The sequence below is a fragment of the Fopius arisanus genome, unplaced genomic scaffold (assembly GCF_000806365.1).
Source record: "Fopius arisanus strain USDA-PBARC FA_bdor unplaced genomic scaffold, ASM80636v1 scaffold00075, whole genome shotgun sequence".
NCBI lineage: Eukaryota > Metazoa > Arthropoda > Insecta > Hymenoptera > Braconidae > Fopius > Fopius arisanus.
Genome location: NW_011887814.1, coordinates 212,044 through 231,072, shown reverse-complemented (window position 1 = coordinate 231,072; position 19,029 = coordinate 212,044). Strand labels below are relative to the sequence as shown.

The window sequence follows — 19,029 nt, the reverse complement described above, 5'->3', positions numbered from 1 at the left end:
GGGGGGGATTCACGTGTGAAAAGGGGAGGAAATGACGTGGGGGTGGCGATAAAGGGCCGCGTTGTGGGTGAAATTCATCGAGTCGCGAAATCTATTTTCGCGGAAAATAAATCCTCGAATTTCAAATACAGATTTTTTCTTGATAAATATAAACAATTGGAAATGCTTTATAAGTCTCTAGAAACATCTCCGTTTTAATAACAAATTTATAAATGTTTAAATAAATATTATTTTGATTATTTTTCCTGTTTTTGAAAGGGGGAGATGTTGAAAAAAGTAAATTCTCGAGTTTCAATTTGTTAATAATATTTTTTTATCTCGAACATGAGGACTTTAAATATTCAATAAATCGACAGAAATCTCTCTCGCTTTGCCAATTAAACCATTGAATTAACACATAAATTTTTTATGATTAAAGTGAAATGAGAATATTCCATAGAATTCCCAACGCGATTTTCACTGTAATTTTATTTTTTGACTTTGGAGTCTGGAGGGTCTTTTTTACTCCGTTATTTTTCCCGAGTGAAATGCGGTTATCAATTTTCCGGATGGTATGTCCCTTCGGGTGAATTTTTTTTTTCCCCCGCGATGTACCGGGAGAGGAATTGAATTTATACAGCTCAACAGCTCGGACCACTCGTTCGCTGAATTTTGCATCACTCCGAGGTATAAAAACGGAAAAATCGAAAATTTCTTTGTCACATGAGTGTCGAGTGATAGGAATGAGCCCTGGGGGGCAATGATTTTATTTATCCCGACACGTGAGTGCTCCGGCATTTCCCAAAATCTAATCTGACCCGACAAATCTGAATTATTCACAACACTGTAAATCCAAAAAAAAAGAGCCGCAATAAATTCATTCGTTCATCCGCTAATCTCATTGCACATTATTGCATCAATTCTTTTTTATTCTCCTCCGTCGATTATTTTTCGGGAAACAATCCGATAATTCTGAAGGTTTCGAGATATTATATATAACTGAAAATCTGTTATCGATTCCTCACCTAAATTTTAAATTAAACCAACAATTACTGCGAACAAAAAATTCCACATATATTAACATCAATTTTCCAATTACACTGAGAGAAATATTCAATAAAAATTACGTGTATTTTCCGTAATTCTGGAGCGAAATGTGGTTGTCGGAAATTTTACAGAACTGTCACGTAATTTTTATCTAAAGTCACGGAAATTTTCCGCGGTGTTCCGTAATTTTTATCTGAATAATCGGTCAAAAATAACGATACCGTCATTTAAATTTTTCGAATCAACTCCGTAATCGGTAAGTGAACTGAAAGTTCCGTAATTTTTACTAAATATTTCTCTCCGTGTAGCTAATATTATTATATAATAATGATAATAATGATAATAATGATAATAATAATAATAATAATAATAATAATTGTCATTGTCATTATAATTATAATTATCATATCGTCCTTAATTAATTGACCAGAAAATGTTGTTCTTCTCAATGAAAATAGAATAGAAGAAATGAAGATGAAATAACAACTTTGGTTAATGATGATTAATGAGTTTCAAAAGGGCACATGTGGTGGAGATAATCGGTAATCCAATCGTTCTTGATCGGTCTTACTCTAGTCATTCTAAGTAACAGAAAAATTGTCGAGAGGTTTACGTTGCCAAGCACCTGAGCCAATGACTTCCCCATGTGATAACTCTTTGTGTATTGATCTAACCGTGGAACGGATAAATATAGTGATGATGGGGGGACAACAACTACAACGAAAACAACACGATGTTGAAGAAATCTCAAACACAATCGCCATCGCAATATTTTTATTTTTTCATTCTTAATGTCAACGGGAAGAAATAAATTGACAGCCGGAAATAACCGAAAAACTCAATGATGAGTCATTTGACTCATCATTTTTTATTAATTTTTCATTCGATATTTTTATTTTTATTTAAAAAAATAAATTACGTTATTACGGTAATCAATATTTTTATGGATGAATATTGTAATAATATTATTATTAGTTATTATTATTAATATATAATGAATATATTATATATAATACATTTATTATATAATTGCATATTTATTTTATTTCCTTTTATTTATTGTTTAAAATACGCAATTATCAAAATAAATATAGTATATAGAATATATAATACATTAATTATATATTATGTAAAATTCTATATTTATTGAATTTTTAAAAATTATTACAACAATATGTGATGAACCAATTACCGAGGATGTAACGTGACATTTTTTTTTAAATGGAAAAATGGAAAATAGGCGTTAGTGTAAAGTGGAGGTAAAATTTTGGTGTAAATTTTTTTATTCCGACGATATTCTCGGTGCCTTATTCACGTCATAACCGATGATGCGGGCAACTGTCGGGAACATTTCGTCGAGCCCTTGCTGGAGCACTAATATCACCCAGAATAAATGATAAAAGGGGGGCGAAAAGGGCGCCCTAAGGGCTTGTACAGTGAATTGAGGGGGGGATTGTTTGGCAAACGGACTTGTACTCTATATCGAATTCGTGCAGGCACATACGTCATGTGTACATCCAACCCTCGGCATCATCCTTCCATAACTATCCTACGATACGAGAAAACACCCAAAGGCACAAAGGCTTGACTTTCGTCTCGGTTGCCTTGTCAACGCCCTAGCCCACTATTTCGAGGATCTCGTTATGCCTTCAGTTTGAGAGAATATTTTTTTACTTTTTAGTCTCCTGTTCCTCTACACCTACCGATCACTCGTATTTTTTCCCCTATTTTTTCCCTATTTTTTCCCTATTTTTTCCGTCAAATTTCACTGACACCTATTCTATTTATTGTCATTATTTTTTAAATATGCAATTAGTAGAAATCTTTTGGTTCTTTTTTGTTGTAATGACGATTTTTACAATGCCGATTACAATTGTACAATTACAATTGATTTTCAATAATGATAAAGAATTTAATTCAATAATTTTTCGGAATTTCTCGAGTTTTCAAGAAATTCATGACAATTTATTATATTTCAATATCACGGAACGTTATGTTCTCGAAATTGATTTATATCAGTTTTCCAGAAATTCCAAAAAAATTCTCCAGCCGCAAAAAAATTCCCGCGAATAAACAATATTTCAAACTCTCCCGAAATTCTGGGAACGAAGTTGCGCTAATTAAACAGGCCCCCTTAACATCATTAAACCTCGAACCTGATCCCGAAAACATTGATAACGCATTTACGTCAAAGTTGATTAACAAAACAGGTAGTGGAGAGTTGACGCGAATTAAAAAGTGAATTTAACGTGGGGTATATCCTGGGAAAGGACTGAGTAACTGGTGTAGTTGCAGTTAAATTACTCAGCTTTTCACAATCAAAATTTAATAAAAGTCCCCCAGTTGTTCCCCAGACGAGTCGAAAAAAAAAATGGAGAATATCCTTTGATTACCAACTCACAAAGAGAAATTCTCGGAATTGATTAATTATTCCCGGGGACTGGAAAATGTCAGCGCTTTTGTTATGACGTTCGCGATAATTCGCCGTGGCTTTTTAAGCCCTACCGTAACTTAATTAAGAATATTCCAACGAACCTAATGAGTCTAATCACGCGAAAATCGGATGAAATCAGTGACTGAAATAAACGGTAATTGACCAAATAATTAGGATTATTTAGCCGTCTCACCGAATTGCTATTAATGTTCATTAAATCCGTGAATTTCCGGTGTTTCGCAGGAATTTAATTGATCCCAATTAATCCCTTTCTTCCTGGACAACAGAAACGACAGAATTTTTATTCCATACAAAAATATAAAATTCTGTCTATTTTCGGAAATTTCCTGATTTTCTGTGCTTTTTTAATTTTCCAATTTAGTGAAATCCGGGTTTTAAATTCAACAGTGAAAATTGGATTGAATATTAAATTCGAAATGAATAATGAATTTTGATGTGTGGTAATTTTATTGATTGATAAATCAGGAATTCTTAGGTGTCGTCGGGCATTTAAGGATTCCGGGAAATTCTCGATGATGAATAGTCATTTTTAAGTTTAGATTAAAAAATGGAATGGTGTGATAGCGCAGTTGGTAAAGTGGTAGTTCTCCCAAGTGACACATCGCTGGTTCAAATCCCGAGCGATTTTATCCCCAAGTATCCCTTTTTCTTCACTATGATGATAAAGATTATTGCCGAGACCGACATTTTACTGGATTGAAGTCGTACTGATGTAAGTCCACGTCAGTCCATGATCCGCAATGTCATAGTTACTCTGAGTGAAGAAATGGCAAATTTTTTCATTGAAATCTACTGAAAAATCATTTATATCAAAAAAAGCTATTACATATTCCAGTGCTCATCAAAATTCAATCATTATCCGATCTATATCAGTTTAATCATTAAATCCGAACAGATAATTAATTAGTAACAGCACTCGGAATTATCCGTATTACCGCAGGAAAATCGCGCTCATTACATACCCGGAAAAATTTCTCGTTAAATTGATAGAAAAACATCACCCGCTTTTTAAAAACCAAAAAAAATGGGTCATAATTCAGGAAATTACTATTTAAAAAATACGACCTGTTTGACCCGAATAGGTTTGTGGAAAATTAAATAAAAAGTCTCGGAATTCATTTCACGGGATTAAATGAAAACAACTTTTTTCAACTTTCAATATTCCCTTTCTAATTCTGATGATGAATGATCTTTTCAATAATGCCAGTTGCAATGTCAAAAAAAAATTGTGAGTTTTTTTAACAGAAGAAATTTAATTTCTAATATCAATTTCACATTCTTGTTCAAGACAATACGATCACTTTTAACTTCATACAATAAACCAAAGTTCAATCTCTATTTTTTAAAAAAGGTAACAAATCAAAAAAGTTTTTTTTCCTTAAAACATTCATATCCTATTTTTGGATTTACCAAAAGGGTCATTTCTGGATCCAAAAAAAAAAAACAAAATAAAAAATAAAAACAACAATTTTTTAAAACAATTTTTTTTAATTAAAAAAAAATTCAAAAAAAAATTACAGAAAATAAAAAAAAAATAAAAAAAACTGGCAATTGATGCAACAGCGTTTCTCTCGGTCACGTGAGTCACGTGACAGTGTCGTGTCAGTGGCCGAGCACAAAGCGAGCGAGAGAGTCCGGGGATTTTACAACGTCGTGCACAGAGGCCTCTCTGCTCACCAGTGTGTGTCACACAATTGCCGTGAAAAGATGGCGCTAGAGGATTGGGAGGGAGGTGGAGAAAAAAAAAAACCATCGGCGGTTGTTGGCGTCGAGTACTTGGGGTCAGGGCGCCACTAGTCGGGTGATCCAGAAAGCCCCAAGCCTCGACCCATTCTCCAAAATACAATGAGCCACATTCATTCAGCCCTAGAGACCCATCTCGTTTACATTTATTATTCGCCTCTTTCCTCGTATACATGTTGGCGGCTCGCTCGGGGCGTGGGTGGGTTCTAACGTCTAATCCACGCCTTTTTTTCCCGAAAAAAAATCTAAAATTTACCTGAAAAGAGCCGTGGGAATTTTTCAACCGAAACAGACGCCAAATGTCGGCGGTATGTCGGCTGAACATCGGCGACGACTCCACGCACTCATTTTTGTAGGGTATCGTCATCATCGCTGGATTTATTATATTTATTCAGTGTTTATCTACCTTTCCCTTATTTTATAGAAGACGGGATCCCTGAACAAATTCAGAAACAATTGTTATGATTCTGTAATTGTAATTCAGTCGTTGACAATTAATTGCCGAAAGAACTGAAAAATTATAATGAGATAATCATTCATTGCCGGCTGTCCTTCTCGTCACGATTTCGGTTGACAATTTCTTCTTTTCGATCTTGAGTGAGTCTCAGAGGAAGAAGGACGGAGGTCGCAGCCATTGTCAATCTGATGTGCCCCAGAAACATTTAATTAAGAAATACTATTAAGCAATTAATCAACGATATGGGTAATAGGAGGACACGCGAAGTGGCACATATTATTAACAACAAGTAATGTCAAACTATACCGCCCCATACGAAAATTTTATGTTGCACTCGGAGAAAACTATTTTTTCGTGCGATGTTCACAGTTCCTCGACTATTGTAACTTTCTCGAGGCCGATTGTACCCCGAGTTCTTAGAAAACTCAAAACAAAATTGTTTGGGCCTAGGGTTTACTCTCTGAGAACAATGGGTGGCGATAAGACCCCCAAGTGGCGTTGGAGAGGGAATTTATGGATTCCGTCAGAGCAAATAAGTTCTAAAAGATCACGCCATTGAAATCACGATAAATCATCGATTTCATAATCCATAAACTACCTGCAAATCTAAATTAAAAATGAGAATAACAACTACTTTATGGGTTGATAGACTGCAACGGACGTGTCTGATAATGGCATCTGCTCGTATTTTCCATCGACAGCTTGACAAGTTGATAATGAGTTCTATTGCTTCCGGGTGACGGAAGTGGAAATGAAACTTTCGTTAAATGCACTTTGTCGTGTTGCTACTTTTCGGTCGAGGAGAAAATAAAAAACTCCCCATCACACATCAGAAATTGTCCAGATATCAAAATTGATCTAATCCCCTTCTTTATATTCAACCGGTAATCTTCCGATTCATCGATCCCTCTCCTCCCATATTTGTCACTTCATTAAAACATTCATGAGCACTATCATCCTCAAATCCTCGAGACCGCGGCATTGTAGTGATACTTTTTTGTTAATCCGACGACGAATTTTCCGATCCATCGGCGCTCCCTTCCCTCTCAATTGCAACCGCAGCAATTGATTATTTAGATGTTTTACGGGACGGGATTACAGGATCGCGAATTTTTCTAGCAATTCGTTTTGATTTTTTTAAGATTGGAGTACATCACAGCAAAATTTCAATGAGATAGCAACCTGGTTTGAAAAGCGTCAATCATTCTGGATCTTGATTTGACTTAATGGATCGTGACTAAAACCAAAAAAAGTTTTTAAAAAAAAACCACCGACTCCGATCCCCGCGAGAATAATTCTCGAATCCTCATACATTACCGATGATTTAATAAGACTCCAAAAGTGACTCTCGCCTACATACGAATCCGTTGGCTCGCGCCGGTTGCCTTTTACCAGGCTTATGGAACAGAGTTGATTGACCTCCCCGACGCTCGAGACTTGAGGTAGAAGTGCGTTCTGGTGGTTAATAAAACCAAAAAATAAGAGTAAAAAAAAAGCGGGCATTAAAAAATAAAAATAAAATAAAGACGGCGAACACCACAGGCCGCCGTCGACGAAAGAAAGCGAGGGGAAGAAAAAAAAATCAGGATAGTACGTGAAAACGACATAACTCGCGACTTGGACGACGAGGAGTGGCCGAGAAGAAGAAGAGCAAATTGGTGCTCGTGATACCAGGAGCGCATGAAAGGTGTGGAGGAGGCAGCGCGACCTGGTGGGACGCGTTCGCAGCGTTCCTCCGGTCCCAACGATCTCTCACACGATTGGCCCAACCCTGGGTCCCACGGTGGGGCGTCACGGGCCCACACAGCCCCCACCACCGGCTACGGGCCCACTGTGAGACGACAGTCGTCCCACGACAGCACCGGCGAACCACAGGCCCCACCCGAGGCCACGGAATTACATTTCAAGGTCTAATTCACTCCTGATACTTCTTGACTTTCTAATTCGCGATTGCGGGTTCGATATTGGGACTCGTGGGGCATGGATTTGTGTGCATATTCGCGGAATAATTTACTCATGGAAAAATATGTAGATGTGTATATTTCCATGAAAAAAATATTTCCATGGAGCCGACGGGAAATCAGAAAAATTTTCACGGTGGATTTGGAAAGAAATGAACGCGATTTTTTTTCGTTTTTTTTTTTAATTATAGTTTTTTGCTCAAAATGATAGGTCATGCTATTGGGTGACAGCGGTGTGGGAAAGACCTGCCTTCTCACGAGATTCCGGCACGGTAGATTCCTCTCGGGGAATCACATAAGCACGGTTGGCATAGATTTCAGGGTGAGAAATATTTCAAAATGCATCGCACATCTCCTCTGTTCCCCGATCAATTCCCACAATCCGATAATTTAATAGTAAATGCCGCCCGATTTTCTTCCGTTGGCGTCATTTTTACCTCATCTCACTGGTCATGTACCTTAATTAATCCGTGCAATTAATCAATTTGTCAAATTAATTAATTCGTAATTAAGCAATCAATCAGTCAACTTGAATAGAACCGATGGTAATCGATAAATCTGATAATTGATTCATCAATTAATAGATTTGTTTTTCATTGTCAATTTGTGGATCAATTCTCCGATCTATCGATTTTTCCATACAAAAAATTATCTATTCGTATAATTACATAATTTCTTTCTATTTCTTTTATACTCGCCGAGTATATATATGAAAGTGATATAAATATAAACTTATATGCTGCATATATATTTTATATAAATTCCATGTATATTGCAAGAATTTATCCAATTGGTCAGTATCACATATTTTTTTAATATATTATTTTATGTGGAATACCGCACCCCCGGGTGTTTCCCTTCAGTTATTTTTCGGTTTTGATTCGCATATCGAGGCAAAACTCGACCAAAGATAATTTTCATTTTTAGAACAAAGTTGTGACAGTTGGAGATACAAGGATCAAGCTCCAGATATGGGACACCGCGGGACAGGAGAGATTTCGTAGTGTGACACACGCGTACTACAGAGACGCTCACGGTAAAATATTTGATAACCGCGGGATTTAATTATTCTTCTGTGATCCCACCCTACGGGGATATCCCAGAAAAATGCAATTATCCCGGTAATTATTGATAACGAGAAAACGTCCAAAAATCTCTTTAATCTCCCGAGAAATCCCCTCCAAATATATTTTGACATTTTCTCCCAGACGACAGCTTCTCGAAATAAAATGATAATCAAAAAATCGAGGAATTCCAGTCGTTTGAGATTTATTACGCTCAGCTGCATGTAACGCGATTGAAAATTGTCCATTCAATTATCAGTCATTCCTTGAGACGTCTAAATACCCCTAATTATTTAGTCTATTAGCGTTCATTTTGGGAACCGGTTTCATCCGATTTTCAATGCCATTGGGCGCATGTTGTTCGGTAGAAGATTGTCTAGTGAGTTAATGTACTTTTCTGTTTTTTCTGTTTTCCGTTGTTTTGTTTCAATCTTTGTTCACATGACAATCAACTCTTAAACAAACTGTCGTCATCACGGGATGCAATCATCACAACAAAATTTATTTAATTGGGTTTATCACTATTTGAAAATCGTGTGCTTCAATTATTATTATTCTTATTATTATTATTAATAATATCAATATTATTATCATTATTATTATCATTCAATTTACTTTTAATTTAATTAATGAACTGATCTGAGAAAATTACATGGCGATGCATGTACTCGAATATTTCGTGATTGAATCATAGTCTCATTACATTGTCATCTCATTACATGCCCGAATGAATTTCACATTATAAATTAATGAGTTGTACTAAGTGAATGAAATAACGGGTATTTTCGTAACTTTGGGTAAAATTATTCAACTGATAATTTTGGGTTGAAGAGGCCATAACTTAAATACTTCATAAATATCGAAATGTACGTTATTCCATCCAGATTATTCAAATCCATGTACATGTCCCATACGACACGAGAAGCCCTCCCTGTGATTACATAATGGATGAGCCAACCGACTGGTTTTTCAGCGCTGCTATTGCTCTACGACGTGACGAACAAGACTAGTTATGATAACATCAGGGCATGGCTTGGAGAGATCCGGGAATATGCTCAGAACGACGTTGTCATCATGCTACTAGGTATCGTAATATTATTGATACTACATCGTGTTATTCAAATTAACAACTAGCCCCAATCCATGATTATATTCAATATTTAATATCAACGCCATCGATCTACTCTCGGCAATGATCGTTAAATATTATTGCCGATAATTACATCTTATGTAGATAATTATCTCATTTTTTTATGATTTTGTAATTGTTTAAAAAACAATAATAATTTTAGAAAAAAAATCATTTTCCATCAATTTTTGGATTTGTTTTTTTAACAATTATATGGGAAATTGGATTTTTTGGGATTATTTTTTTAATGGAAAAATAGATGAATAAATGTTAGTCGTGTTTTTTTTTTAACGGTTGAGAGATGGAGGGAATAATTTTTGTTATATTGAGGTGCTTTAGTGTTTAAAGTTCTCGTTAACGTCTGGGCATCTCCCGCAGATCCTCGGACGTTTAAAGAGCTGATGATCGATTTCGTCCATTAAATGGAAAATTTATTTACTAGGGAATAAAGCGGATTGTGGAACAGAGAGAATGGTGAAGAAAGAGGATGGAAAGCGTCTGGCTGATGAATACGATGTTCCATTCATGGAGACTTCAGCCCGGACTGGAGCTAATGTTGAACTGGCATTTTTCGCAATTGCAAAGTAAATTTTATTGGTTTATCGAAGAATCAATCGAAGATATATTTTCATTAATTCAATTGAACTGGAAAATTATTTTTTCATTCACATTTTTTCCTGCATTTCGATTTCTTTATTAAATTAAATCGTTTATTAATTAAGTTAATTGAATTATTGATAAAAGTTGAATTGAAAGTTCAAAAGATTAAAAAATATTTCGGACTAGATAATTTTTTTATTGGAGTGAAAATTAGATTTAAAAAATATTGATAGGGGAAAAATACTTGATATTGGATTATGTCGTGTTCCAGGCAGTTAAAGGCTCGAAAAAATGTGGACCCTGACGACACGAAGTTCAACGTTCAAGATTATGTTCGCGAACAATCTCGGAAGAGTACCTGTTTCATGAGCAATTGCCAGACAACTTGAATCGATCGATTGATTCATTCAGTTTAATGACGATCGATAGGTACAATTGAAGGGTGAATTCATCAGAAAGGTTGTGGCATTAGATGTTATAATCGATGTTGTTGTTGGTAATTCAAGCTGTTCTGATTCATCCATTTGTTGATTATTATTTGACTCCACTTGTCTGATGAATTATCGAAAGAAAATACGATAGGGGATGGAAAAAGAAAAGGGACAGGCTCCTGAATATCAAATATACGCAAATATTATCGTCTACTTTATTAATTGGATGTAAAGTAGCTTCGCTTCAGCAAAATTGAGAGACCAAACTGATTTCATTAGTCCATGCAAATTAACGTGGGTTAATGAGTAAATTAATGAATTATCAATAACTCTGGTAATTCCGAAACGAAATCTCGTAGATTGATGTCAATTGTTGTACTATCGTTTCACTTTCTTGGTTCAATCAATTGAAAACACGAATTTACAAATGTCAAGGACCAAATTCAATTTTTTTTTTTATGCACAATCTGATGTTTGAGTGCACAATTTTTTTGGTGGTAGAAAATTATTGTCAGATTAGTCTTGTTACAGCTTATGGTGAGAACCGAAACATTCTGAACTGATTTTATGTTTTGGAAAATTTTATGTAAAAAAGTGAATAAAAAAAAACAGATTAAAACGTGTCTCCGAGTGGAGTTGCAAAAATAACTCAATTTATCGAGACAATGATTTTCCGTTCAAAATTTCCTGTACTTATCCCTAATCCTGACCTTCATGGACCAAATGACATTTTAATTTTAAAAAATGAATGGAAAAATTAAAATTAATTAAAAAACGCGGAAAAATCAGATTTTTAAAAATCTCTCACTCTGACTTTTCTCTCATTTTCGTAATTAAATCTCCGAAATTCGTAAAAATCGATATTAAAAAAACCTTGAAATAAGAATTCTTTCTTTTTATCTTCCATTTTTCCTGGGTCTGTTCAGTGAGAAAATGAACAAAAAGCGTTAAAAATAAAAAGGATAAATAAATAGTAGAATTAAAAAAAAGACAAGTTGGTATTGATGCGATTGAATTCGTTCAATGGAACTTGAACGTCAAGTGTTTGAAAGCGCTGGCAGTGTCGCCACCTGTGATAATCATCTGTAACTGACACATGACAGCGCCGCCAACTCCCAGAATCCCCCAGAGCCCATCAAGCCCAAAACTGAACCCCTTGAACCGCTCGATGCGATACTTGATGCCTCGGTGGTAGCTCCGCGCGTTCAAATGTCGGCGAGCAAACAAAACGTTGCGTCCCTAACCTTCTGCAGCCTCCATCACCACCACACGACGTACCACCGTTGATCATCATCACTTCCACCCCCGCCACTAAATCAAAACTACATCCGAGTATTTTATGTCCTGAATAATGGACGAAGTAGTTGAGCTGGAGACGCTGGACAATGTGTGCCGTTTGTGTCTATCAAAGGACGAGCCCAAGTCACCGATATTCGGCGTCCAAGAGGCAGTACCACTCGCTGAGAAGATCCAAAACTGTCTCAGCATCGAGGTATGGATCCAGTCACTCAATTCAATTTGCATGAATTATTTTTTATCAATCCTGTCATCACTGTGGCATCTAGCCGCTCATGCCTTGGATGATTTAATTGAACGTAGATGTATCAATTGAATCATCGAGTCTAGCTGGACTGTGGCACAAGGTTATGGCGTCGTGTCATCCATCTTTGGTGATTGGAGTGGCTGGTGGGATGAGACTGGTTCTGGGGGATTTATTGCTAACGCTTTGGATTTCAGGTGCTTCATGATGACAATTTCACCAAACTTATCTGTGGTAACTGCGTCAAGAGTGTTAATCAGTGGTACAGCTACAGGGATAGCTGTCTCAGGTCTCAGGAGAAGCTGCAGAGATGGCTAGAGAAGCGTGGAGATGTGGTAGGTTGGGGAAGGGGAACAGGGGGAAGGAGGGCATCTTGCATTTTTAGGCCATTGAGTTTTCATTCGTTTTCAACATTTCTTTTTTTTTTTGGCGGGAAGGGGAATTTTTCAAGAGAAGAAATTGAACTAGAACAAATAAATTGAGTTTTTTTTATTTTAGTTTATTTAATTTTTTATGGAAATATGGGTTTTTGGAAATATATTTTTTTTCATTTGGGATTGAAAAATTTTTTAATGGATCTCCATTTTTTTTTGTGTCGAGGCTTAATGGATATGATTTTTTGTGTGAACTGAATAATTTGATAAATTTGAAAATGTCCAGTTTCTCTTTCCTCAGATAACTCACATAAAATCGGAGCCAATGGATCCAGAGGACATGCCGCCCCCAGAGGATGTGATCGATCCCATGGAGAATATGGAAGACATCCCAGAGGTCCCTTCCCGCCCTCGCTCCAAACGTCGCAGATCTTCAAGTAACTCCTCAGGTATTAAATTTTTCTCACATTTCTACACTTTCTCTTCCCTGAAAAGCCTTAAATTTTAATCGAGCAACCGACGATAAAAACTGGACTCAATATCAATTAACGCCATTAAGTAACAACCGAAGTCAACAATTATTAAATTTCCCAACAACTTGAGCTTTAGCTCTACGTTAAATAATTTATTAGCTACAGCTTCACTTGAAACCCTAATTATTTTTCTCGATTGAACAAAAAAGGGCATTAATGCCATTCAGTTTTCAATATTCAAGATTGTAAGGCATCAGAAGACTTTGACCACTGCAAACGTAATAAAATTCCTAATAAATAAATAATTGAAAATAATGATTTACTATAGCTAGTAAATTATCTGAAAAATGCATCCACAAAATGGGCTAACCCCCGGGTTCCTTCCAGAAGGAGAATCGGGTACAGAGCTACTGCTGAATCCGATGGCAGCAGCAGCAAAAGATCTGCTGGATCCCTCGGAGTACCGTTCAACCCACCGTAAAAAATTAAAAAGAGGCCCCCACACCCACTTCCGCGGTGTAAAAGTATTCAAACGCAAATGCCCCCACTGCATGATTCACTTGCACTCAAAATCGTCGTACAAGAGTCACATGGAGCGTTACCATAGCGCGGGAAAATCGCGAAACGGTCCGTCATATCGTGCCCCATCAACGGACAAATCTGAATCAATTGACGAGGACATAGAGATGGTAGAGGACGTGGAGGACGAGCTCCTGTCGATGGAGAAAAATGCCCCCTTGACTCAAGTCCAAGAAAACATAATAAGTCAGTTAAAAACATTCTCATGCTACTCGTGTCAACAAGTGTTTAGCGATCGTCGTAGCACTCTCAATCACATACGCCAGCATATGCCGGATTTACGCCCTTACACGTGCATTGCATGCCTCACAGAATTTCCCGATCGTTCGATATACAAACTCCATTGTGGTGCGTCATTCGATTGCGCTATGAAAATTGCCCTTGTGGTACCAAAACACGGCACGGAGAAGTATTTCACTTGCAACATGTGCCTTAGGCCGATGCCAAATCGAAAAGAACTGCTCAGTCACTTGTCAAAACACTCGGACAAGCATTACGAGCCCCTCACAACATCCGCTTCCTTGAAGTCCCCGAAAACTAAAGCAGCGCCACCTGGACCATACCGTCACGGCGATCCAGCGCACAATCACACGTGCGACTACTGCGGTATGATTTATCGATATAAACCCAATATGCTGAAGCACGAGGACTTGTGCAAACGTCTCCCTCCGGACGAGAGAACGTCGTATCGTTGCGCTCACTGTGGCATGACGTTCCTCGTCTTCAAGAAATTTCAATCTCACATTGCACTCGAGCACAACAAGAAAGATCTCGTCTGCTACGAGTGCAATGCCAAATTTAAGCACTCGAATGAGTACCTGGTGCATCATCAGCAGCACCGCACCGCCACCAGAGCTGATGAGGCTAGAGATGATGATGCTAAAGGTGTTTGGAAGAATTACAACTCGAGTATGAAAGTTACGATGAAATTTGGTTGCGCTGTTTGTCCGCAAGAGTTCGGGACTAAGGAAGAGCTTGCACAGCACAGGATGACGCATTCCAAGGGTCATATGAAGGGTCAGAATCACGTGGAGATTGTTGATCCAGATATGGATGATGGATTGGATCAGTCGGACTCGGACATCAATGCACCGGATTACGTGCCTATGGAGAATTCCCATGGTCGTAGCACCGAGTGCACCACATGCGGCAAGATATTCGCCAACTATCCGAATCTCAGGAGGCACATCAGGACGGTTCACATTGTTGCTGGTCGGTTCAGCTGTCCGAAGTGCCCCAAAACATTTACGAGTGAGGATCTGTGGAATCAGCATGCAGAGAGGGCACATCCCAAGGAACTGCCTCCAGACGTGGTGATGCACAAGTGTCAACAGTGCAAGAACATGTTTGAAACTCAGGAGATGCTGACCGGTCATCTTCAGGAGGCGCATGGAATGGCGGAGGATGATCATCTGGCTTGCGACATCTGTGGCAAACGTTTCAGTAATGAGACATCATTGAAGATTCACAGAGGTCACCACTTTAGGCGGGACTCGAGGTTGTCCATCAGATCGGTGCCACATCCCCTGGATCAGGTGCAGGTGGAGATGACGGAGGAGCCGATAGAGATAACCATGACACCACGTCCGGCTAAAGCCAAGAAGTCCTTCCCAACGCCGAGCTTCAAGCAGTCAATGTCACCGACTACTTTGGCCTGCGCTGTCTGCGATGATTCGTTCACGGACGTTTCGGAATTGAGGAAGCACCTGTGGGAAGTTCACTGCCAAAAGCACAAGTCAGAGAAGTCATTTGTTGGTGATCTGCAGTGTGAGCTCTGTACTAATGTCTTTCCGGATGAGAAGGCACTCGAGGAGCACATGAGGTGGCACAAGGAGAATCCTATCCTGGCGGAGGTCACCAGGCCTGTTGACATATCCTGCGACATATGCGGCAAATTCTACAGCTCGACGAAGGCCCTCTGGAAGCACAAGAAGTTGCACAAGACAACTCCTGTAACCGGAATGAAGCTACAGTCTCTCAAGAAGACAACACCCACTTCTTTCCCCTGTCCAGTCTGCAAGAAGGTATTCAACAACGAGACATCCATGAAAAAGCACAAAGCAGCTGCTCACTACGTCAGAAAGTCACTCAACTCGTTACCCAGGAAGTCAACGACTCCGTCACCGTCGAAGGTCGATGAAGATGGCAAGCCCAAACGACCGAAACTTGACTTTGACATTATCAGAAAGGCTTATCACCTGGGTGAGCCATCGGGAAGCAGCTTTGGAACACCTAATCCACCGAAGAAGCCCGTCACCTGTGGAATATGCAAAAAACTACTGCCAAGCATGAGCTCTCTCTACAAGCATCGTCAGAACGTCCACAAGAGCAGCATTGGGAAGCCCCTGGAGGTGGACGAGGGCGAGGTCGAGGGTGAGGGTGTACCCTGCACCGAGTGCTACAAGGTCTTCTCTAATCCTGCCAACATGAAACAGCATTACACCAAAGTCCATGGAAATGGTGACAAACACTACTGCACCATGGACGACTGCGAAGAAGTCTTTGATACGTCACTAGCCAAACAGGCACATGAGAAGAGTCACATGAACATTCTATACAGCTGCAACCTGTGCTCCAGGCACATGTTCAATCGCTCTGCCATCGATGGTCATCTTCTCAATGAGCACAACGGCGAGGTGGAGGGCAAGAAGACTCAGCTCTTCTACAGAAAAACTGATCTGGGGAGTTATGAGGTTAAGGGGGCCGATGGCAGGGTATGTCCCATTTGCAAAATCAAGTATCCCAATATTAAGGCTATGAAGATCCATTATGTCAAGATTCATGAGGGCGTCAGTTAGGTTAGGATGATAGATTAAGTTAGGTAAGGGGGCGTCGAGATTTTCAATGTTCAGAGGACATTTGTACAGAACGTAATGTTAAGAATCATTTTGTATTATTCAGTAGAAATCTTTTGACGCGATACTGTGAGGATCGTAAGAGTTTTGTCGTAGGGATTTTTTAGGCTTTTGGTTGGTATTCTAGGTTAGGTTTCGAGGCTAGGATCATCGTGGCTTCCGAGGGGAGGGGGCTTTAGTCGATAGAACTCTGTAGAGTGTAAGATAATTTACTTTTTTTTCTGTAACGATGGACATTATTGCATAATAAATGCGTGACATGGTTTATGGTGAAGATTAATTACCTGTGTCATCCTGACGATCTGCGTAACCATCTGCTGGTTAATTATTTCTTGTAATGAAGTTGAGATTTTTTTTTTCAATTTTGTGGAGTTGATGATCGGGGAGTGCGAGGTGAATTGCTGCGGGGACTTCATTTTTTTTTTGCATATGGGGGATTCCCCGGTCTGTCGGACATTCGACGAATCATCGAGTATCGAGTGTTTTAATTTTACTTGTAACAAAAAATAAATTGAAAGTATTTTTTTTTCCCCTTATTCCACTTTATAAATTAATAAAAAAATTATTATCACTGATTGTTGGAGTTGTTATTATTGAGAGGGGGTAATTCAATTAGACAATTAACGTAAAACTAGATAAATTATTTCTTTTTTTTTTCGTTGCGAATTCTTTTTTTATATGATACACAAAAACATTTGTTTTAATATAAACTTAAAAATTTTCGTACAACAATATGAAAAATTATAGACTATTATACACATATATTTATAGATATATGTACGTCTGTGTTTTCTGGTTTATTTAGTTTCAATTTTTTAAAATTATTTATATTTCTGTTTTTTTTCTCTTTATGGGAGGGAAACCCTTCAGTTTCTCACTAATTAGTTTTTTGGAGATATAAAGAGAACCGGTGAACGGTTCTTATGGTTTACAATTTAATTCAACTAATTAGTTGAGGAATTAAGAATTAATTAACGTAATAGTTAGTCTAGATATTGCTATCACATTCAATACGCAATAAAATCATTCCAAAATTCTAAAGTTACGAAAGGAATATTCAATATTACTCTATTTGTTGGAAAAGTAATAGAGGCTAATTACGAATAGAAAAATCGAGGAAATTAATTCTAATGTATTCCCTCCTTCACTGCAAGAATAATCTGCGTTTAATACTTTGGCGATTTAAGGTAGGTAAATTGTATTTTTTATTAGAGTTTAAATTAGTTTATTTTTTGTTTATTTTTCTTCAATGAATTAGTTTTTCATTCTTTAAGGTACGTAATACACTGATGACACATAGAATTAGGCCAATAGTTATCCCCTCTTTATTTTTTTGATGATAACTTTTATTCAATCCCATCGCAGACTCGATATATCATATGAGACCCTTAACATCAATTAACATTTCCGTCTTGAATGAAAAGAGTAAATAAAACTATGACAGGTTTGAATTGGGGGGTATCCAATGACCCCAATGGATAGACCAGAGAATTTTACATGGAGTCAAAAAAAAATTCGCTCATTTTGCGCCCATAGAACTAAAATGGCAGCCGAAAATAGAATCTATCGACTGATCGATGATCTAGCGTAAGTGAAATTAGGATTTTTTCCTGCTTTATCACATAAAAATTAATAATTTTCTCCCCCTCGTCATCGAGAATCTTCCGATCTACCGAATGGAGGGAAAATCAAACATATCGCTCATCTAAAATCCAAGATACGGCCAAAAATGTAAAAAAAAAACTAATAGATCGATAAATGACGTAAAAAAAACTTTGACCGGGATTTTCTCTCGAACCCCTGAAGCAAAATGAACAATTTTTTTTTTAATTCGAGATTAAATTCTTCGATCTATCGAATGACGTAATCATGAAACTATTTCATTTTATTTCTTCACGAATTATTTTCTCGTCTCATTCAAACGACGACTTGAAAAATCGATTCATTGAACCCCGATGGCAAATCGACCCCCATAATTAAATTCTGGAGCCTCATGTGCTCAACTTCCGGCATAAGCCACGCCCACTCATCGATTCACGTGCATAAAATGATCCAAGAGCCTAAATAATCCCCGCTCTCTCTCTCTCTCTCAATATTAAATTCGAATTCTCCCCTCAATTAATCCACGAACGAGTGATCGTCCTCGCCACTAATTAACTTACGTTATGATACTCATAATTATCCCGTCATGTCGGTGTTGATTTTTAATTAACAATCATCATGTACAAAGTGTAGCTGCGCTCAGGATCTTCAATATCCCCATTTTGTGATGTTTCTTTAAACTCATCTATTTTTTTATTATGAACTATAGAAACACACTGGCTATCGAACGTTAGTACACT

General features: G+C 37.7%; 2 protein-coding genes across 8 annotated transcripts in view; both read left to right on the top strand.

Moving 5' to 3' along the window:
- Positions 1 to 11,514, top strand: part of Rab26 (RAS oncogene family member Rab26) — a 65,929-nt gene extending 54,415 nt beyond the window's left edge. For 3 of the 6 annotated variants that reach the window (XM_011310386.1, XM_011310387.1, XM_011310385.1), the window contains exons 2-7: positions 6,824 to 7,589; positions 7,854 to 7,964; positions 8,570 to 8,678; positions 9,680 to 9,790; positions 10,278 to 10,419; positions 10,707 to 11,514. In XM_011310386.1, coding sequence (XP_011308688.1) covers positions 7,362 to 7,589; positions 7,854 to 7,964; positions 8,570 to 8,678; positions 9,680 to 9,790; positions 10,278 to 10,419; positions 10,707 to 10,824 — 819 coding nt within the window. In that variant the 5' untranslated portion in view covers positions 6,824 to 7,361 and the 3' untranslated portion in view covers positions 10,825 to 11,514. The remainder of the gene's footprint in view (positions 1 to 6,823; positions 7,590 to 7,853; positions 7,965 to 8,569; positions 8,679 to 9,679; positions 9,791 to 10,277; positions 10,420 to 10,706) is intronic. The other 3 variants (XM_011310382.1, XM_011310383.1, XM_011310384.1) reach the window with 1 other exon arrangement.
- A 529-nt stretch (positions 11,515 to 12,043) lies between these two features.
- On the top strand, positions 12,044 to 16,952 carry LOC105269829 (zinc finger protein 62). Of its 2 annotated transcripts, none has more exons than XM_011310379.1 (4): positions 12,044 to 12,358; positions 12,604 to 12,741; positions 13,082 to 13,229; positions 13,641 to 16,952. In XM_011310379.1, the coding sequence occupies exons 1-4, from the start codon at positions 12,218 to 12,220 to the stop codon at positions 16,628 to 16,630; spliced, it is 3,417 nt and encodes a 1,138-aa protein (XP_011308681.1). In that variant the 5' UTR covers positions 12,044 to 12,217; the 3' UTR covers positions 16,631 to 16,952. The 2 variants fall into 2 exon arrangements, with proteins under 2 accessions (XP_011308681.1, XP_011308680.1); XM_011310378.1 differs by having other exon boundaries at positions 13,067 to 13,229.
- The last annotated feature ends 2,077 nt before the right edge of the window (positions 16,953 to 19,029 follow it).

Coding starts and splice junctions, on each gene's coding strand:
- LOC105269829 (XM_011310378.1), top strand. CDS start 12,218: ATGGACGAAGTAGTTGAGCTGGAGACGCTGGACAATGTGTGCCGTTTG. Junction 12,359..12,603: donor AAAACTGTCTCAGCATCGAG/GTATGGATCCAG, acceptor TTTGGATTTCAG/GTGCTTCATGATGACAATTT. Junction 13,230..13,640: donor ATCTTCAAGTAACTCCTCAG/GTATTAAATTTT, acceptor GGTTCCTTCCAG/AAGGAGAATCGGGTACAGAG.